Source organism: Gorilla gorilla, chromosome 11, assembly GCF_029281585.2.
Source record: "Gorilla gorilla gorilla isolate KB3781 chromosome 11, NHGRI_mGorGor1-v2.1_pri, whole genome shotgun sequence".
In the NCBI taxonomy this organism is placed as follows: domain Eukaryota; kingdom Metazoa; phylum Chordata; class Mammalia; order Primates; family Hominidae; genus Gorilla; species Gorilla gorilla.
Window position 1 is genome coordinate 134724145 of NC_073235.2, and position 22382 is coordinate 134746526.

The 22382-nt window shown below is 39.8% G+C and overlaps 1 protein-coding gene across 4 annotated transcripts in view; it reads left to right on the forward strand.

The window, feature by feature from the left end:
* DIS3L2 (DIS3 like 3'-5' exoribonuclease 2) overlaps positions 1 to 22382 on the forward strand; it is a 365113-nt gene that overhangs the window by 65703 nt on the left and 277028 nt on the right. For all 4 annotated transcript variants that reach the window (XM_055379766.2, XM_055379768.2, XM_055379769.2 and 1 more), the window contains exon 5: positions 5074 to 5175. In XM_055379766.2, the coding sequence (XP_055235741.1) occupies positions 5074 to 5175 (102 nt within the window). The remainder of the gene's footprint in view (positions 1 to 5073; positions 5176 to 22382) is intronic.

The following is a 22382-nucleotide window of genomic DNA, read 5'->3' on the forward strand; positions in this document are numbered from 1 at the left end:
TATAGTTAGCAGCAGTTCTCTAGAGAAGGTTTGATTGAGCAAAGCTGGGAGAGCAATATTCTTAAATTCCTGACCTAACTTTTCCAGGATACCATAAATAGAATAGCTATAGAATCACAGATTTTTCACAGTGAAAGAGACCAAACTTATGCTTATAGATGACGAAATGGAGTACATATATTTTAGTTAACATATTTTATTATTTTAAATGACAGTAAGTTTAGTGAGAATATAGGTTCAGTCATGTACTTTATAAATGTTATTATTACAGATTGAGCACCCCTTATTTGAAACACTTGGGACCAGAGGTATTTTGGATTTAGAATTTTTTTTTAAATTTTGGAATATTTACATTACATACTTACACTGAAATCCAAAATGCTCCAGTGAGCATTTCCTTTGAATGTCATGTCAGTGCCCAAAGAGTTTTATATTTTGGAACATTTCAGATTTTTTATGCTCAAGTGATATTATTGTTATTGTTACAATAACCTTATGACCTATTCTCAAGCTCAGTTTAGTCCTTTTCCCCTGCCTTCTGAAATCCAGGGACTCACATTGCATCCAAGTTCGAGTCTTACCCATTGAATTAGATAAAAGGTATCACTGACATTCACATTATTCTTTCTCAGTCATATTCTGTTCCTGTTAGAGAAAATGGTGTATGTCTTGACCCTGAAACTTGAGTTATAAAATTGGGTTGTAGAATTGAGGGTCAGTTTTGAGGTGGTAACTTGGCTGCAAGAGCAGTTCTCACATATACGAGAAGTGCAGTTTACATATGTGTTAGTTTCCAGAATTTGCTCATAAGCTTAAATTTACATCCAGGAATCATAAAAACTGCCCAGAAAATCTCTTAGGAAGGTGCTGTGTTGGAGACGGATAAACCATCTCTCAGTACGTCCTGCATAACCAATGTTTTTTTCCCATAAGAAAGCATGACTGTTTCTTCAAGAATATACCAGTTGAAGGAACTTGATTGTATTAGGAGCCCTCACGTATGAAAGACACAGATTTTTAAGCATGAAAATGTCACTCAATGTAGTAAGTTCATCCTGAGAGACAGCTGGGAACTGGGTATATTCAGACCTCTTGTCTCTTGTGCATGCTTAAGTTTGCTCTTATTGATTGGAGTGATAAGGGGAACTACAGCATTTTGAAAATTTTGCTGCTTCCTCTCTTCCCTGATTACACAGTATAGAATTTCCCTAAGTTAAATCCCTATTGGGTTGGCTCCTAGCAAGTGTGGGACCTAGGACAGAAGTAGAAAAGAAGGCACACATACCTTAAATCAAATATTGAAAAGTTAGACATCAAAACCACCATCAAGTAAAATATATTATTCTATATATTCCATGTAGGAATAGACAAAGTCTATTCCTTGCCAAATACACCTTCATATACCTGAGTTCAAATGTAGAATTCTCAGATTTCTTGCAGCTCCATGCTGAAACATGGCTTCACCTCTGGCTTGCCCCTCTTCCCTTCTCAGTGCTAGCTCCCTGTCCCCTTGTGACTCCCATGCATTCAGTGAGGGCCCTTTCATGCCCAAACGTGGGCATCCTATCCCATGTATCTGAGCTATGTCCATACCCATTAGAAATACCTGCCATTGAGTGGAGGCACCCCCGTTGAGGGGGTGCCTCCAGTGGTGGGGAAGTGCCTGTATATGTCCTGGAGGTAGGCTTGGGGCTGCTTATTTTAGGGAAGCACATCCATTTGGCCCTGTGAACTCCTTGTCTGATGGGGAGGGTTGTGGCTGGAGCAAGGCCAGAGCAGAGGTCCTATGGTTCCTGCAAGCTAAATTCATGTAGTTTACATCTGCAAATGATGTATCTCCATGGTGTAACCTGGCTTGTTAAAGAAAGCTAAGACACGAAAGCAAAAGGTGGTGATGTTTTAAAAGCTCATAGTTGTTCTCTTACTTAAAATTGTATTCTTACTACGTCATATTTAGAAATTTTTAGACAGTTGCGATATTAGGATTGGCTTATTTCTATGCCTCTTTTATTCTTTTGTTTGGCTCCTGCTTGAGTCGTAATATTGTCTCAGAGAAAAACAATTCACCTCTAGGTAATTAAGAATAGATCATAAGAGCTACCAATCAAGGCCCATTGCAAGTGATTGTAGACACTCTGGTTTTGGACACGGGAACAGTCCTACATTCTTGCTTTGTGGGTTTCAGTTTCCAGAAGCATTATAGAAAGCAACTGAAGAGGGCAATAATAGAGGCAACAGATTACTCATACATAAAGCCCATAACCACCTGTGGTCTAGATTTCTGAGTATACATATCTCATATCCATGTCAAATATGAACTTGTATGAACTGGAAACTTGACTTAGGTTCATTATAGCTTCTACTGATAGAAAGTTGATTTTCATTTTATGACAAATGTAAAATATATGGGATGAAAAATGCCTGCAGATAGACTGGGAAGTAGAATGTCAGAACCAGGGCCTAATTGTTACCGGCTTAAGCTAGGAGCATAAAGGCAGGAATGAATATGAAAGATGAGGCTTTTGCTCTGACAGTAGGACATACAGTGGCTTCCTCATTTGTAAAATGAGGGGATGGAGTAAATGTTGTCTAATGTTCCTCACATTCTAAAGTTTTTAGAGAGACAAAAATAGAGATTTGTTTAAATTATTTAGGTTTGCTCTTACTGACTCTAAAAATGGTTGTGAATTTACACAATGTCATTTGCTATGCTAAAATATCTCCCTAGGTCAAGAGGTGAAGAACAGTGAATTAGTCATCAGGTATAAAATAATACTTTGTTTTGGGGGAACTTGACTTAGGTTCATTATAATTTCTACTGACAGAAAGTTGGTTTTCATTTCATGACACATCTAAACTATACGGGATGAGTAACTTATGTGTACTTGCTAGTTTTGTGAGGTTCTCAATAAAAATGAAATACAGAATGTGAGTAAAATCATGTGACTTTCAAGCAAACCAAGATAAAATGATATTATTGTCATGCCTTTTATCCTATTTGGGGATAGGATAAAGAGGAGAAAATTGATCAGATGGAAAAACCTGTCATTTTTAAAAAGCACAGTTTCTATTCTGAATTATGTAAATCTAAGAAGCTCTCTAACTTTTTAATGCATCGTGTCATAGGAGGCACCCTTTGTACAGTGGTGGAATTTATTTTTGGTCCAAGGGGAACTGTTCCGTCAATGAAGGATGCTGTGACCATCATGGCATATTTGTGTTGTCCTCCTTCCCCCAGTCCTCTAAGTCTTTAGTCTGATTACCACATGCCCACCTCCCAATTCCATTATTTTTCTTCCAGGGAAGTTCATTATCTGTTTTTCTTTCTTTTTTTTCTATTATCTATTCTTTCTGATGGGTAGAACAAGACTTCTGGCATTCAAACAAAGAGCTGAAATCTTTGGCCTAAAAAAGTGGTTAAAAGAGATGACTCAAACTTTTAATATTGAGCAGTTCCCAAGCTTAGTGTCTTTAAAGTAAGAGATTCAGTGGCAGATCAGTCTTCTGAATGAATCAAGGAAGAGCTGAGTATGATGCAGTAGCTATAGATTTTTGTGTTGTCTGAGGTTCAACTCAGCCCTGCTTTCCTTGGTTTCCTGGGATTGTAAGGTGACAGTACTATCATCCCATCAATCTGAAATCTCTGCGCTGCCAAAGGGTGGTTGTAGCTGCTTATAATAGAGGCATTTCATTGCATATGTTTGACACGTGAGTATGGGTTAGGGTGACCTCCAAACAGCCCATTTTTCATTCCAAGGAGGTCTGAGAGATCCTATTGCTTTTTGAATTGCAAAAGGCAGCAATAGATGGTGATGTGCCTTATTTCAGTTGTTCTCTCTCTGTTTACTGGCTGTCTCTTCCACATCTCTCTGAGAAGCTTGTCAAGAGGTCAACTACAGTCATGTTTTGTGGCTAACACAGTAGCTTTTCCTCAGGGACTAGGGTGGGGTCAGTTTTGGCAGAGTGTGCAAGCCACAGCTGTCAACCCATAGCTAAACTGGAAATTGAGCAGAAAAACTATTCTAGAAGATCTCTAATGGTTTGTAAGTGGAAGCTGTAAAAAATGCTGAGTGACTAAAATCTTCCCCCCCACCTTTTTTTGATTTGGTGATTTGGGGATGTTAATTTTAACTTTAGCCAAAATTTCATAGTAATCACCTTCAGTCCATTGAGTGTTATGTTCAATCTTATCTATGTCAAGTGTCTCTATTAGAAAAATTTGAATGATGATGTTCCAGACTCTTTTGCTATCACCTCCTGTAAGAAAAAATGTTTTACTTCTTTCTTATTCTCTGAAAAAGAGCACATCATATAAACTTGTAGAGAATAGAAGGATAAGAATACATGTTTGTTGGTGAAACATTTTGAAAATATTTCATTTTCTCAGGAACCCTGACTGCTGGTGAAGGCCTGCATTTCCTTGGCTATCTTGTTTATTTAAAATTACAAAGTGATTTGGCTTACTAAGAAGACTCTGGCACCTATTTAAGCCAAGAAGTTGACACCTGGGGAGTTTACTGGGGAGCCACATTATTTAAAGTGGGTTGTTTCTGAGTGAGTGAGTGAGGATGAAAGTGTCTGTATCTTGTGTTCATTGTCTGGAGTTCACGGTGGTCCTAAGTCAGCAAGGTCGGTAGAGTGTGAAGATCACGTGATGAATCTCATATTACATCTCTTTCCTTCTCTTCTTTGCCCTCTACTTAGGTCTCCGTAAAAACAACCACAATTTATTCTCTCTGCCACTTTCTTGGGGGGCATTATGAATTTGCTGGTTTCCTCCTAGAGAGTCCAAATCTTAGAGCCATTGCTACTCCTGCCCTCAGTTTGTTTTCTTGGGGGAGATTATATGTTGTTCCTCTTCTGTTCTCTTGCATACCTTCTATTTTTATACTTTCTTGATATGTAAAAAATTCATTTAGTATTAAAAAGGTATCAGCTTGCTTTATTTAATACAAAAAAGGATAACCTAAGAATAACTTGCTGTTTTCTATTTCAGTTATGAAAGCAGGCAATCTGTTTTTTGCTTTATGTGTTTTTAAGCTCACTATTGTTTTATTTCTTTTTCCAACCTAGGATGGTGATCGAGACATTTTTATTGATGGCGTTGTTGCTCGTAATAGAGCCTTAAATGGGGATCTGGTGGTCGTGAAACTGCTTCCCGAGGAGCATTGGAAGGTGAGTTAAATTTTCCCTTTCTAATTACAGATTTCTTAGGGCCTTTCACGTTCCATGGTGCACCAACAAGGCATCATAAACTGGAGGAGTCACAGACCCCTTAGGCGCTGTGGTAAGATGGGGTGTAATCTTGGAAGCATGCTACCGAATGCTTGGAACTTAGAAGCATCTGCTGGGCAGATTGCTAATTAAATGAGTTCTCCTTGCTCTGTCTCTAGTGATCCATCCTCCCTGTCACATGCCTTGCACTGGTTTTTGGTATTCTTTTGAATAAATACTGAGGGCCCATTCAAACTTGGTATGTATTATTTTCCTACATCCTATGCAGGGAGAACTAGAAAGACAAAGCCATGGAGACAGTAGCAGTCCCCACACGTTTCTGCTGCCTCCAGTGGAAAACCCAGGCAATACATATGGAGTTCTTTTGGCCCAGTTTGGTGATTGGGTGCCTTGGCAGATAAAAATAATTTGTCTGTGTTTTTATAAATCAGGGATTTAGTGGCAGAAGAAAATGTTTTTAATATGAGAGTATTTTGGGTTTCGGTCTCCATCTATGTCTGTTAATTGGAAAGGAAGATATGGTTTTAGTTTTGGTGGTTTTAAATAAAAGTAAGGATCAGGCATTGGAATGATGTGTGGTGACAATATCTTTGAATTGTCATGTAGGATTGGAGACTTATGTATCTAAGTCTGAATTTGTCTTCATACCATTTGTTTTATTTGGCTTTTTTGTTTTATTTATTTGAAGAATTTGGTGTCTTCTTCAATAATACGTGTTATAGATGTATCTAAGTCTGAATTTGTCTTCATATCATTTGTTTTATTTGGCTTTTTTGTTTTATTTATTTGAAGAATTTGGTGTCTTCTTCAATAATATGTGTTATAGAGTAGTGACTAAAAGTATGGGCTTTTAGGCTAGGCTACTTAGATTTGAATCTCATCTCTGCCATTCATCTCTATAACTTTGAGTGAATTGTACAACCTTTCTGCTGCAAATGTCTCATCTGTAAAATGGGAATAATCATGGTACCTACTTCATAGGTTTGTCATGAAAATTAAATGAGAATACATGTAAAAATTTTAGAATACTGCCTAAAAATCTTAGAATGGCAGGAGCTCAAGAAATGTTATTAGCTTTTCCAAAAAAGATGTGATGTGAGGAGTACCATTTTATCTCAGAGCTTTGTTGAGGCATACATTCTTTTTAATCTGATACAGCTAAAGTAATTGAGTTATAGCTATATGCCAAGTATTCATAGGGTGTAGGGAATTCAGTAATGGGTAGGATTGACGTAGTTCTTGCCCTTATGGAGCTTATAGTTTAATGGGGAGTACAGGTAGGAAAAGACAGATACTGATCACACTTACACAAATTTAAGTGTAATTTTTATTAGTGCTGTGAAGTGCAGGGTTTCTTTTTTTTTTTTATATTATACTCTAAGTTCTGGGATACATGTGCCGAATGAGCAGGTTTGTTACATAGGTATACATGTGCCATGGTGGTTTGCTGCACCCATTAACCCATCATCTATATTAGGTATTTCTCCTAATGCTATCCCTCCCCTTGTCCGCACCCCCCGACAGGCCCCATTGTATGTGATGTTCCCCTCACTGTGCTCATATGTTCTCATTGTTCACCTCCCACTTATGAGTGAGAACATGTGGTGTCTGGTTTTCTGTTCCTGTGTTAGTTTGCTGAGAATGATGGTTTCCAGCTTCATCCATGTCCCTGCAAAGGACATAAACTCATTCTTTTTTATGGCTGCATAGTATTCCATGGTGTATATGTGCCACATTTTCTTTATCCAGTCTAACATTGATAGGCATTTGAGTTGGTTCCAAGTCTTTGCTATTATGAATAGTGCTACAATAAACATATGTGTGCATGTGTCTTTACAGTAGAATGATTTATAATCCTTTGGGTATATACACAGTAGTGGGATTGCCGGGTCAAATGGTATTTCTAGTTCTAGATCCTTGAAGAATCACCACACTGTCTTCCACAATGGTTGAACTAATTTACACTCCTGCCAACAGTGTAAAAGCATTTCTATTTCTCCATATCCTCTCCAGCATCAGTTGTTTCCTGACTTTTTAGTGATCTCCATTCTAACTGGCATGAGATAATATCTCATTGTGGTTTTGATTTGCATTTCTCTAATGACCAGTGTTGATGACCTTTTTTTATATGTCTGTTGGCCACATAAATGTCTTCTTTTGAAAAGTGTCTGTTCATATCCTTTGCCCACTTTTTGATGGTTTGTTTTCTTGTAAATTTGTTTAAGTTCCTTGTAGATTCTGGATATTATCCCTTTGTCAGATGGATAGATTGCAAAAAGTTTTTTCCCATTCTGTAGGTTGCCTGTTCACTCTGATGATAGTTTCTTTTGCTGTGCAGAAGCTCTTTAGTTTAATTAGATCCCATTTGTCAATTTTGGTTTTTGTTGCAATTGCTTTTCATGTTTTAGTCATACAGTCTTTGCCCATGCCTATGTCCTGAATGGTATTGCCTAGGTTTTCTTCTAGGGTTTTTATGGTTTTAGGTCTTACATATAAACCTTTAATCCATCTTGAGTTAATTTTTGTACAAGGGGTCCAGTTTCAGTTTTCTACATATGGCTAGCTAGTTTTCCCAGCACCATTTATTAAGTAGGGAATCCTTTCCCCATTGCTTGTTTTTGTCAGGTTTGTCAAAGATCAGATGGTTGTAGATGTGTGGTGTTATTTCTGAGGCCTATATTCTGTCCTATTGGTCTATATATCTGTTTTGGTACCAGTAGCATGCTGTTTTTATTACTGTAGCCTTGTAGTATAGTTTGAAGTCAGGTAGCGTGATGCCTCCAGCTTTATTGTTTTTGCTTAGGATTGTCTTGGCTATATGGGCTCTTTTTTGGTTCCATATGAAATTTAAAGTTTTTTCTAATTCTGTGAAGAAAGTCAATGGTAGCTTGCTGGGAATAGCATTGAATCTAAATTACTTTGGGCACTATGGCCATTTTCACAATATTGATTCTTCCTATCCATGAGCATGGAATATTTTTCCATTTGTGTCCTCTCTTTCCTTGAGCAGTCGTTTGTAGTTCTCCTTGAAGAGGTTCTTCAGATCCCTTGTAAGTTGTATTCGTAGGTACTTTATTCTCTTTGTAGCAATTGTGAATGGGAGTTTGCTCATGATTTGGCACTCCATTATTGGTGTATAGGAATGCTTGTGATTTTTGCACATTAATTTTGTATTCTGAGACTTTGCTGAAGTTGCGTATCAACTTAAGGAGATTTTGGGCTGAGACATTGGGGTTTTCTAAATATACAATCATGTCGTCTGCAAACAGAGATAATTTGACTTCCTCTCTTCCTGTTTGAATACCCTTTATTTCTTTCACTTGCCTGATTGCCCTGGCCAGAACTTCCAGTACTACGTTGAATAGAGTGCTGAGAGAGGGCATCCTTGTCTTGTGCCGGTTTTCAAAGGAAATGCTTCCAGCTTTTGCCCATTGAGTATGATATTGGCTATGGGTTTGTCATAAATAGCTCTTACTATTTTGAGCTATGTTCCAATACCTAGTTTATTGAGTGTTTTTAGCATAAAGGGATGTTGAATTTTGTCAAAGGCCTTTTCTGCATCTATTGAGATAATCATGTGGTTTTTGTCATTGGTTCTGTTTATGTGATGGATTACATTTATTGATTTGAATATATTGAACCAGCCTTGCATCCCAGGGATGAAGCCAACTTGATCGTGGTGGATAAGCTTTTTGATGTGCTGCTGGATTTGGTTTGCTAGTATTTTATTGAGGATTTTCGCATCGATGTTCATCAGGGATGCTGGCCTGAAATTTTCTTTTTTTGTTGTGTCTCTGCCGGGTTTTGGTATCAGGATGATGCTGGCCTCATAAAATGAGTTGGGGAGGAGTCTCTCTTTTTCTATTGTATGGAATACTTTCAGAAGGAATGATACCAGCTCCTCTTTGTACCTCTGGTAGAATTCGGCTGTGAATCCATCTGGTCCTGGGCCTTTTTTTGGTTGGTAGGCTATTAATTACTGGCTCAATTTCAGAACTTGTTATTGGTCTGTTCAGGGATTTGACTTCTTCCTGGTTTAGTCTTGGGAGGGTGTTTGGGAAGAATTTACCCATTTCTTCTAGATTTTCTAGTTTATTTGTGTAGAGGTGTTTATAGTATTCTCTGATGGTAGTTTGTATTTCTGTGGGATCAGTGGTGATCTCCCCTTTATCATTTTTTAATGCGTCTATTTGATTCTTCTCTCTTTTCTTCTTTATTAGGCTGTCTACTGGTCTATCTATTTTGTTAATGTTTTCAAAAAACCAGCTCCTGGACTCATTGATTTTTTTGAATGGTTTTTCATGTCTCTATCTCCTTCAGTTCTGCTCCGATCTTAGTTATTTCTTGTCTTCTGCTAACTTTTGAATTTGTTTACTCTTGCTTCTCTAGTTCATTTAATTGTGATGTTAGGGTGTTGATTTTAAATTTTTCCCGCTTTCTCCTGTGGGCATTTCGTGCTATAAATTTCCTTCTAAAGACTGCTTTAGCTGTATCCCAGAGATTCTGGTACATTGTGTCTTTGTTCTCATTGGTTTCAAAGAACTTATTTATTTCTGCCTTAATTTCATTATTTACCCAGTAGTCATTCAGGAGCAGGTTGTTCAGTTTCCATGTAGTTGTGCGGTTTTGAGTGAGTTTATTAATCCTGAATTCTAATTTGATTGTACTGTGGTCTGAGAGACTGTTTGTTAAGATTTCCGTTGTTTTGCATTTGCTGAGAAGTGTTTTACTTCCAATTATGTGGTCAGTTTTAGAATAAGTGTGATGTGGTACTGAGACGAATGTATATTTTGTTGATTTGGAGTGGAGAGTTCTGTAAATGACTATTAGGTTGTCTTGATCCAGAGCTGAGTTCAAGTCCTGAATATCCTTGTTAATTTTTTGTCTTGTTGATTATTGTCTGTTATTGACAGTGTCTTGTTGTCTTGTCTATTATTGACAGTGGGGTGTTAAAGTCTCCCACTATTATTGTGTGGGAGTCTAAGTCTCTTTGTAGGTCTCTAAGAACTTGCTTTATGAATCTGGGTGCTCCTGTATTGGGTGCATGTATATTTAGGATAGTTAGCTCTTCTTTTTGCGTTGATCCTTTTGCCATTATGTAATGCCCTTCTTTGTCTTTTTTGATCTTTGTTGGTTTAAAGTCTGTTTTATCAGAGACTAGGATTGCAACCCCTGCTTTTTTTTGCTTTCCATTTGCTTGGTAAATATTCCTCCATCCCTTTATATTGAGCCTATGTGTGTCTCTGCACGTGAGATGGCTCTCCTAAATACAGTACACTGATGGGTCTTGACTCTTTATCCCATTTGCCAGTCTGTGCCTTTTAATTGGGGGATTTAGCCCATTTACATGTAAGTTTAATATTGTTTTGTGTGAATTTGATCCTGTCATTACGATGCTAGCTGGTTATTTTGCCCATTAGTTGATGCAGTTTCTTCATAGTGTCAATGATCTTTACATTTTGGTTTGTTTTTTTGCAGTGGCTGGTACCAGTTTTTCCTTTCCATATTTAGTGCTCCCTTCAGGAGCTCTTGTAAGGCAAGCCTGGTGGTGACAGAATCCCTCAGGATTTGCATGTCTGTAAAGGATTTTATTTCTCCTTCACTTATGAAGCTTTGTTTGGCTGGATATGAATTCTGGGTTGAAAATTCTTTTCTTTAAGAATGTTGAATATTGGCCCTCACTCTCTTCTGGCTTGTAGGGTTTCTGCAGAGAGATCCACTGTTAGTCTGATGGGCTTCCCTTTGTGGGTAACCCAACCTTTCTGTCTGGCTGCCCTTAACATTTTTTTCCTAGATTTCAACCTTTTTCCTTCATTTCAACTTTTCCTTCATTTATGACAATATGTGTCTTGGGGTTGCCTTTCTTGAGGAGTATCTTTATGATGTTCTCTGTATTTCCTGAATTTGAATGTTGGCCTGTCTTGCTAGGTTGGGGAAGTTCTGGATAATATCCTGAAGTGTGTTTTCCAACTTGGTTCCATTCTCCCTGTCGCTTTCAGGTACATCAATCAAACGTAGGTTTGGTCTTTTCACATAGTCCCATATCTCTTGGAGGCTTTGTTAGTTCCTTTTCATTCTTTTTTCTCTAATCTTGTCTTCATGCTTTATTTTATTAAGTTGATCTTCAGTCTCTGATATCCTTTCTTCTACTCGATCAATTCATCTACTGATACTTGTATATGCTTCACGAAGTTCTCATGCTGTGTTTTTTAGCTCCATCTAGTCATTTATGTTCTTCTCTAAACTGGTTATTCTAGTGAGCAATTCCTCTAACCTTTTATCAATGTTCTTAGCTTTCTTGCATTGAGTTAGAACATGTTCCTTTAGCTCGGAGGAGTTTGTTATTACCCACTTTCTGAAGCCTACTTCTGCCAGTTCGTCAAACTCATTCTCCGTCCAGTTTTGTTCTCTTGCTGGCAAGGAGTCGTGATCCTTTGGAGAGAAGAGGCATTCTGGCTTTTGGAATTTTCAGCCTTTTTGTACTGGTTTTTCCTCATCTTTGTGGATTTATTTACCCTTGGTCTTTCCTGTTGGTGACCTTTGGATGGAGTTTTTGTGTGGTGGTCCTTTTTGTTGATGTTGATGCTATTGTTTTCTGTTTGTTAGTTCTTCTTCTAACAGTCAGGCCCCTCTTCTGCAGGTCTGCTGGAGTTTGCTGGAGGTCCCCTCCAGACCCTGTTTGCTTGGGTATCATCAGTGGAGGCTGCAGAACAGCAAAGATTGCTGCCTCCTCCTTCCTCTGGAAGCTTCATCCCAGAGAGGCACCCACCAGATGCCAGCTGGAGCTCTCTTGTATGAGGTGTCTGTTGACCCCTGCTGGGAGGCGTCTTCCTGTCAGGAGGCACGGGGGTCAGGGACCCACTTGAGGAGGCAATCTGAGGAGGCAATCTGTCCCTTAGCAGAGCTAGAGCGCTGTGCTGGGAGATCTGCTGCTCTCTTCAGAGCTGGCAGGCAGGAATGTTTAAGTCTGCTGAAGCTGCACCCACACCCGCCCCTTCCCCCAGGTGCTCTGTCCCAGGGAGATGGGAGTTTTACCTATAAGCCCCTGACTGGGGCTGCTGCCTTTCTTTCAGAGATGCCCTATCCAGAGAGAAGGACTCTAGAGAGGTAGTCTGGCTACAGGGGCTTTGTGGTACCCAGCTCGAACTTCCTGGTGGCTTTGTTTACACTGTGAGGGGAAAACCGCCTACTGAAGCCTCAGTAATGGCAGACGCCCCTCCCCACCAAGCTCAAGTGTCCCAGGTCGACTTCAGACTGCTATGCTGGCAGCGAGAATTTCAAACCAGTGGATCTTAGCTTGCTGGGCTCTATGAGGGTGGGATCCGCTGAGCTAGACCACTTGGCTCTCTGGCTTCAACCCCTTTTCCAGCAGGGTGAACAGTTCTCTCTCACTGGTATACCAGGAGTCACTGGGGTACGAAAAAAAACTCCTGCAGCTAGCTCGGTGTCTGCCCAAACGGCTGCCCAGTTTTGTACTTGAAACCCAGGGCCCTTGTGGTATAGGCACCCGAGGGAATCTCCTGGTCTGAGGGTTGCGAAGACTGTGGGAAAAGCATAATATCTGGGCCAGAGTGCAATGTTCCTCACAGCACAGTCCCTCACGGCTTCCCTTGGCTAGGGGAGGGAGTTCCCTGACCCCTTGCGCTTCCTGGGTGAGGTAACACCCCACCCTGCTTTGGCTTGCCCTCCGTGGGCTGCACCCACTGGCTAACCAGTCCCAGTGAGATGAACCAGGTACCTCAGTTGGAAATGCAGAAATCACCCGCCTTCTGCATTGGTCTCACTGGGAGCTGCAGGCAGAAGCTGTTCCTATTTGGCCATTTTGTCTGGGAATCCTCTTTTTTCTTTTTGAATTACAGTGAACTTTCCTAGTTCAGATCCACCTCCCAGCTTCACCCCCAGTTGCTGCCAATTGTTGATACAGTGTCCTCCCTGGATTCCTTGAAAGCATAGCTAAAGGCTGGCTTCATGTTGTAGGTATATAGGTTGATTTAGGTCACTGTGTTTTCTTGAATCTAGCATGGTGTTGACCAGGTCCAAGAAGATAAGAGAAGTGTATTAGGGCCAGGTCAAACCAAAGGAAACATTCCTAGAGGTCATTTGAGGGAGTAAAGAGGCAGCATTGTAATGAAGAAGAGCCAAAGAAAGAACAGAAAGATGGTGGCATCTTTTACCCTAAGACATGAGAGTGGTAGAATAGGGAGAAGCAGAAGAATGGTTAGCAAGTTGGGTGGGTCTAGAGCAGACCAGAGCAGGTAGAGGTGCTGACTGGTTGTACAGTAGGCATGGAAAGCATACAGTAGAGCACCAGTGGAGCTCTACAAAAGTGTATGAGATTGCTTAAAAGAGCAAGGCCAAGTAACCTGGCATCCTTTCTGCCCTTGGACTCAGGCAAGAGATGGCCAAAATAAGCAAACATATGAATAAGTAAGTCTGTTGCATTGTTTTCCTTGTTTCTCACCCCCTTTATTGATAAGACAGTCAGCACAGCCTTTCCTGTGCTGTTAGAAATGCTCTTGCTTCAGGCAGGAAGTCTAAGATGATGGGGTAGATTGCTGACCAACGCTTGGGGGTAGGTTGAGGGTTAAAGTGTTTGTTGTTGTTGAGGTCTGGAGGAAAGGTTTGGGACTTGAGCATTCTTGTTTCTGCCTTGGTGCCTTTTTTTCTTGGACAAAAATCTGTACCTCTTTTAAAACTGAATACAACAAAGTTGTGTTTTTCCCTAGAGGCCTAATTTTATGAATTTCTAGGTCATAAAATTAGCTTAGTGCTACCTACTTCTACAAACTGTTATCTGTTTAAGTAGCTCCTACAGAGGGGCTGCTGGCTGCCTCTGAAGCTTTCAGAAGATTTGAAATGTAGAGGGTAGCCCCGGGTTCCTTATTATTTTGTTTCTGTGGAGCTCCCGAGAGTCTTCACAGTGGCTGCCTGACAATTGCTTTGTGTGTTAAAGTCAGCCCCATTAGGTACGTCTCTCAGGCCTCATTAGTTAGAATATTTCACAGCTTCTTATTCTGAAGTGGGGGAGTTCTGTTGTCCTTAGCCCACCTGTGATAGTTGTTGGTGACAGGGTCAAAGTAGGGAGAAGAGAATATTCGGACTGTCATCAAGAATCCCTGATGTCTAGAATATAAACATCTCCAAACATACTGGCCAATTGTCTTACAGGTTTGTTAGTACAAAAGCATATTGTTATCAAAGGAATCTGTAGTCACTAGCGTGAGCCAATGTGGATTAATTGGATTATTCATCTTTGCTTCTTTCTGCTTGTCGTGCTCACTCCTCTTGGGTATGTAAACTACAGGGCTTTTGGGGTTTTAGAAAAACAACAGTTCTTTTCGTTATAGTAGTAAATAGTCAATTTATTTCACAGCATGATTTTTGGCAAAATAGATAGCTGTATGAGTATCAAGCTGTGAGGCAATAATGGAAAATAATTTACTCTTATATAACTCTTCGAAGTTCAGATTCTTCCACATTTTTACTGTCTCCTTATACTTTTTATTACAGACATCTAATGAAAGATAGATGAGGGGCAAATGATAGTTTCTTCCTTTGTTGATTGGCATATTAAGGTACTGTGAGAGTGACTGGTTTGAGGACTGAGAGTTTTTGGCAGAACCAGGGATAGAATCCAGATCTCTTGACTTACAGCTTAATATCCTTTCCCTCAGATTTTCAAAGTGGAGATCATGTCCCCAAATGGTTAGGAAGCATTGATCCTGACAGTTCTGCCTGGAGCAGTTCAAGGTACCCAGTGGCTTCTCATCTACCATTCATCCTGCCCTGTGTTAGATTCTAGAGATACAAACTAGAATAGGTCACAGGCTTTGCCCTTAAGGAGTTCATAGGCTGGTTGGGAAGAGAATGGAAACAATTATGGTACGGTTTGCAGGATGGAAACAAATACCACACTGTTATGGGAGAAACAAACTCTATTTGAAAGAATTGGGGAAGACTTCATAGAGGTTACATTAGAGCTAAGGTTTAAAGGATGGGAATAGAGAAAGAGAGAGGATTTGTTTTATTTCAAGATGAGAATGATTTGGCAAGAGAGGATTGTGAAAATTTTAGGTTTCAGGGAGGCATGTATGGATCAAAGCTTTCTCTTCCTGGTATGCTATTGGCTGAGTACAGCAGCCCCTCTACTAACTCTCCCAGACATTGGAAGAAGTAGGGGGCTCCTAACTCTTCTGAGGATCCTGCCCTCAAGGGAAACTGAAAGGGGGACCATGGCACCCTTTTACAGAGACTCTTCGAACATTGCTGCCAGCTCAGTAAACTCTTGTTTGCCATTTATTTGATCTTTGCCCTGCTTCTTCCATTCTCTTTCCCTTTTTTTCATCAAGTTCACCTCCCATAACCATAGCCCATACTTGTCTTTCATCTTTTGGTTAACCATAATGAGTTTATTCTATTATTTTCCTTCTCTTAATACCCCAATATGGTAAATTACAAATATGCATATATAAACCCTGTGGGTGCTAATAACAGCTGCTAACTTACTGGTGCTTACTGTGTACCAGGTACTGTATTTAGTGCCCTGTACTATTCTTTTGTATGCTGTTGTCTCTATCCCAATTTTGTGAATGAGAAAACTGGGGCTCGGTTTAAGCATCTTATTTAGGGCACATATAACTAAGGAGTAACAGAGTGGTATTCAGATTTACATCTCCTGGCTTCATGATCATACTGTTATTTGTTATTCCAGAGATATCAAGGAGAGAGTTATTTGATCTGTAGACAGATATTGTCAGTGTCATAATAATTAGCATACATTTAGAAAATCAAAATATATGCTTTAGCATTAGGTAATAGGTAATATCTTAAGTTGCCATCATGGATAAACAAGATGACTATCAGTTGACATAACTAAAAGCTTAGTGTTAGTCTCAGAAAATAAACAATTCAGAAAATATTAATTAGAATTCTAGTGGTTGTATCTTAGGACTGGAGAGGTATGATAGGACATTATGGAGACAGGTGTTGAGAATGAGGGAGAACCTTAACAAATACTTGCCCTAGACAGTGGAGCTGACCCAACAATAAAAGTCACATCAGAGTTGCAGCTTGCTGTTCAAGGCAAAGAGTCAAAGGGGTTACAGACCTAGATGCCATTCCTGACTCAATGGCAGCAGATTCCAAATTCATAGTATTTGGATGCACAGGTATTCAAAAGGCAGGTAGGCAGTTGTCATATAGGAGGAAGTGGGTCCTACTGGGGCTTTGGGACAGGGTACTAAGTTCAGAAATGTGGGACTGTTTTGTTATAAGCAGAGTGGTAGAAGCAGCCACTGGGCTAGGAGTCAAGGATAGGATTTGATCCTCAAGCTGGGAGAATTGACTAGAGCCATACTGGGAGCAAAAACCAAAGTAGAGGACCAGCCTTGAGAGCCAGAATTCTGGAACTTTTTTTGGTTGTACCAAAGGAGTCTTGGGAGCCCAGAATTCAGCTGTGGTGTTTTAGTTGATGCAGCCATAGTGATTGGCTCAGAGAAAATAAGAGTAAAAGAGGCTGACAGAGCATATTAAAATTACACCCAATCGGCAAAACAATGTGATACAGAACCTAATTAGCAAAAGAGATGGATTTCAAGTGAAACTTTTACTCATTGAAACTGTTAAAAATATAGTAAGACAGGTAGGAATATGCTTGATACATTGATGCCTGTTGGAAACCTATAATGCTAGGGACTCATTTATTTCTCCCACATGTATTTGTGCAGCACCTGCAGGGTACTGAGAGGATAAAGTGGGAATAAATCAGTCAAGTACTTTGTTAGCAAGTCTAAATTTCTCTCAAGACAGGATTATTTCACTTAACTTACAGCAGAGCAAAGTCTATACATGATTTAAGGAAGTAGCGTTCAGCAAGGGAATAATAGATGTATAGGTGAGTGTTTCGGAAGAGATTGGCACTGAAAGAAAGAAATAACTTGAGTCTGAAAGAATAAAGGAAGTGTTGATAGGAGTGGCTACTCTTGTTCTAAATTAAACAAATGCAGAAATCAAAGTACACATTTAATCCCTAATTTTCAATGGTTGTTTCAAACCTTCTTATGGTCACATGAAATTGGTCTAGTACAGTAAAGTGTTTCCTTTGACAACTAACTTTTCCTTCAAGTGATTGTTTTAAAGTTTTGTGTTCCAAGTTCTTCTTTAAATGTGCACCCATCATACTAGATTATATTTAATCCAATCTCTTATATAACCACTATCATTTTGGATTGTTCTCAATTCCAGTGGAATTAGAATTTCTTAGAACTGTTTGGTTTCTTGGCCTGCATGGCAGGCCTGAAAAAGACTTGGAAGGTACTCAGTGATGGGAGGGCAAGATCTTTGGAGCGTCCATCAAGAGTAGTATGGTAGGTAAGGTATATCCACTAACATGATCAGATTTTCCCAAGATTGTTATATACACAGCCTATTTTTAACAGTCATCTTTTTTCTTCATTACTGCCAGCTCTGCATCAAATACTTCAGGTTCTTGCCTGCTTTAAACATGCCCTCAGATCTTTGTAATTCAAGTTGAAATGTCTGAAATAAGGAGTGTATTGTTTAAGGATAGAGTAGCTTATTTATGCTGGAAACTCCTAATTAATATTTCAGGGTTATTTTCTAGAAAACTAATTTATTTCTCCTTAACCCCATGGAGATGTTTTGGTGAAAACCACATTCATTGTAATGAAAGAGTTAATGTAGATAAATACTTAGGGCGGTGATGGCACATTCTAAGTGCTTGAGAGATGTCAGGTATTACTACTATTAGTCTTAGAAATGAGGACCAAGAACATGGTTCAGCCACAACACATGATAATTCAGATTTACTTTTTCTAGCTCTTGAGTGTACCACATTTACTGACAGAAGACAAAATATTCACATAAAATGTTGGTGTTTTAGTATGTGTGTCATTGAGTCATCTGCATTGCTGAACAACTGTATGATAGGCAAGGTTATATTCTGGAATGATGTGGTTTGTTTCTTACTCATGCTCACTGTCCATCAAGATCATCTAGGGGCTTTGCTTTGCATTATCTTTACTCCAAAGCTCAGGATGGATGGAACATAGACCATCAGAAGTGCTCCCTTTCTCTGTGGCAGAAGGAAACAGAGCCAAGGAGGGCCACATTTAAAATGCCCCTGTCCAGAAGTGATGGAGTCACTTCTGCTCATAGCTCATTGGCAAGAACGAGTCACCTGATGCTACCCAACCACAAGAGGACCAGGAAGTGCAATCCTACCAAATGTCTGCAAGTAGGGATATAACAGGATGTATCTGGTAAACTGTGCTAATGACTCTCACGCTGGACTAATTAGATTCATTATGTGTTGCATTCCTGACTAGCCATCTGAAAAGAGTATGACACTGGTCATGGCAAAAGCTTCAATATTGCTTACTACAAATATATCCCCACTATTGAAAGTAGAATTCAGAAGGAACCTGAAAATGTTCTAGATGGTCTGTCTATAAGATCACCCTCAGTCATGTAATTATTGCTTTAAAGTACAGGGTATGATTGTAAATTTGTTGATTTTGGAATTAAGTTAATGGTGTAGTAGTACAGTTTTTGTAAGTGAAAGGCAAGGAAATTATATTTTAAGGAAATGTACTGACATTTACTTGGTAATATTTATAAACCACAAAGAGTTTATCATTCATAGTAGTATTGTGATACTGCTGCTTGCTACTGCTATTGTTCAAATTCTCATTTTTTATTAAAATTTCAATAGATTTCTCTTATCTCATGTCTTATAGAATTAGTAATGATTTAGGGCATATACATAACTGTCTTATGAATTTAGGCAGTATTATGTACAAAGGCATTGGAGACTTCTGAAAATATGGTAGATTTGGAAAACTACAGATATTATTTTATTTTTGAGCTTAAAATGCAAGCTAGGGATATAAAGTGGCAAGAGATGAGGCCAGGCTGGCAGATGGAGAGGAAGGGGTGGTGGTGGTGGTGTCACATTGTGAAAGGTCTGTGTAAGAGAGTTCAGTTGGTATGTAGTCACTGGGGAGTCACTGAATGATTTTGAGGAAGGTGACATAGTCACATTGTATATTAAATATCATTGTGGTGGTAAGGTGTGAAGGACTTAAAGCAAAGGGGCAAAATTGGTGGGAGACTGAAAAGAAAATTATGTGTTGAGAGTCCCAGTGAGAGATGAAGTCACAGTGCCCATGTGGAATACAAGGAGGAGATGAATTTAAGACTGTTTAATAAGCTAGAACATGGTGATTGGATATAGGAAGAAGCTGGAGTGACTCCTACATGTTAGGCTCAGGTAATTGAGGGGATGGTGGCACCCTTTGCCAAGATGGAATTTAGGAAGGGGGGCAAGGGCAGAAGTTAGGGTAGGATGATAAACTTGTTTCGACATGTTGAGTTTGAGATGCCTAGGGACATATAGGTATGCAAAGCTAGAAGGCATTTAGATATTAGGATTTAGAGTTCAGAAATCAGAGCTTGGCTAGAGGTAGAGATTTGGGTGACCTCAATTGCACTTGAATAAATGGACATTTTATAGAGAGATAAAAGAAGACCTCTGAGGATAGAGCCTGAGGAATACCAAAACTTAATGGGTATGCAGAAGAAGAGGATCCAGGAAAGGATGCTGAGGAGTGGTGGCCAGCAAGGAAGGAGGAACAGCAGCAGGGAATGATGTGCCAGAAACCAAGTTGATGAACTCCTGACCTTGTGATCCGCCTGCCTCAGCCTTCCAAAATGCTGGGATTACAGGTGTGAGTCACTGCTCCCTGCCAAGTAGAGTTGTTATTTATTGCATGTAATGGATGCCTTAGTGTATGGGGGCTTAATTCTCCTGGGAACTCAGGTTGAGAAAATCAGTCTAGTGGAGCAATAATAGAGTGGTAAGTGCAGTGATAGAGAAAAAATCCTGGATGTCATAGGAGTGTGCAATAGGGATACCCAGCTAGCTTGCAGAGGGCCAGGGAATGCTTTCTGGAAAGGAATTTTGGGAAGAAATGAAGTCTGAATGGAAAACTGTTAACCATGTGAAGAGTAGAAAAGGCTTGATGGAAAAGAGAGACTAACCTTCTCTAAGTCCAACAAGTTTTAAAAATATGGCTAGAGGGGAGATTTTGAGAACAGTGGTGAGCAGAGATAAGTTCTTGTCAGCTTTGTTGGGGATGTTTCTTACTGGGCACTGACAAAGGCAGATCACAGACAGTCAGACCCAGTGTCTTACTGGTCTCAGTTTTGTGCTGCTGTAACAAAATACCTGAAACTGGGTGATTTATAAAGAATAGACATTTATTTTCTCATAGTTCTGGAGGCTGGAAAGTCAAAGATCAAGGCACTGGCAGGTTCAACTGCCTTGTGAAGGCTGCATTCTCCAGAGGGAAGGAACGCTGTGTCCTCACATGGCAGAAAGTGGAACAGCAAGTGGGCCTACCACTGTGTGAAGCCTCTTTTATAAGGGCCTAAATCCCATTCATGAGAGAGGAGCCCTCATGATATCATCACCTTTTAAAGGCATCACTTTTTTTTTTTTTTTTTTGAGATAGAGTCTCGCTCTGTTGCCCAGGCTGGAGTGCAGTGGTGCGATCTCGGCTCACTGCAACCTCCACCTCCTGGGTTCGAGCAATTCCCTTGCCTCAGCCTCGTGAGTAGCTGGGATTAGAGGTACCTGCCACCACGCCCAGCTAATTTTTGTATTTTTAGTAGAGGTGGGGTTTCACCATGTTGACCAGGCTGGTCTCGAACCCCTGAACTCAGGTGATCCACCTGCCTCGGCCTCCCAAAGTGCTGGGATTACAGGCGTGAGCCACCGTGCATGGCCATTCACTTCTTAATACTGTAACACTGGCGACACCTGAATTTTGGAGGGGACACATTCAAACCATATTACCCAGTCTCACTGGATGAATGCTATCTAAGATGAGCTGGATACTGTCACAACACTTGGTGCGTGGTCATTTCTTTTCCTTGAAATTATGATGCACTATCTTCAGTCTATAAGCACCATAGTCTCAGGTCCTTTGGGATAAGATATGTTGTCTTTTGAAAGGGAGGAGGTTGAGCCTGGATATATTGGCTTTGGGCCTTCTGCCTGTCCTCTCTAATACATACTTGGTATTGGGTGTGGTTTTCCTTTTGGGGTAATTTGGATTATTGCCACTCAAAGTGTGGTCCATGTACTAATGGCATGGAAGAATCTCAGGCCCAAGACCCACTGAATGAGAATCTGCATTTTAATGAGATCCCTAGGTGATTTGTATGAGCATTACAATTTGAGAAGCATCGATGTGGATGAGTAGGTCTTCTTTGCACTTAAGATAAAGATTAGTTTGTCACTATAGAGAAAGGAGGAACATATATATGACATTATTATAGCTGGTCCTGGAGGAGAGTCACGGGTGCAGTGTAACTTGTTGGGGCTTCAGAGGTTTCAAGTAATGATAACGATTTCTTTGTTTTAGACTCTCGATCCCTCACTGTAACCCCTTCACCACCTTCTCCAGTTAGCTCTAACAATTGAAGGATATATTGTTCTTGTAGTTGGAAAAACCCACTGACTAGTTTATTGAAAAGAGATAGATTTTAGAATATCTTGAGTTATTTTTATCCTACTAAGTGTTCTGTAACCCACCTCCTTCCCATTTTGGGGAGATCATTTTATTTATTTATTATTATTATTTTTAAGATGGGGTCTTGCTGTATTGTCCAGGCTGGTCTCGAACCCTAGGTTCAAGCTGTCCTCCTGCCTTGGCTTCCCAAAATGCTGGGATTGCAGGCATGAGCCACCATGCCCAGCCTTGGAGATCATCTTAATATTAAGTTCAGACAATCATGTCATTTCTGTCTTACTGGACTCCAGCTTCACTCATTTTTTTCTGGAAGGGGATTACCTGTTACATTATGTTTAATACATGTTTGTCACAGCTTTCTGTTGGAGACCCACTTTTAGTAGTTTTCAGCATGTTTTGAAGTCTTTTTGACAAGTAAATTTACAGAATATTGCAAAGTTATTTCAATATAAAGAGTTTTTGTATCTTGAAACACTTCAAAGTGCAAAGCACCTCCTCATAACTTGAGTGTTACTGTTTTCCATTTGGCCTATGCTACTGCAAGATCATAGACTAGTGCATCAGGTGGGATTAGAAAGAAAAAGAAGATAG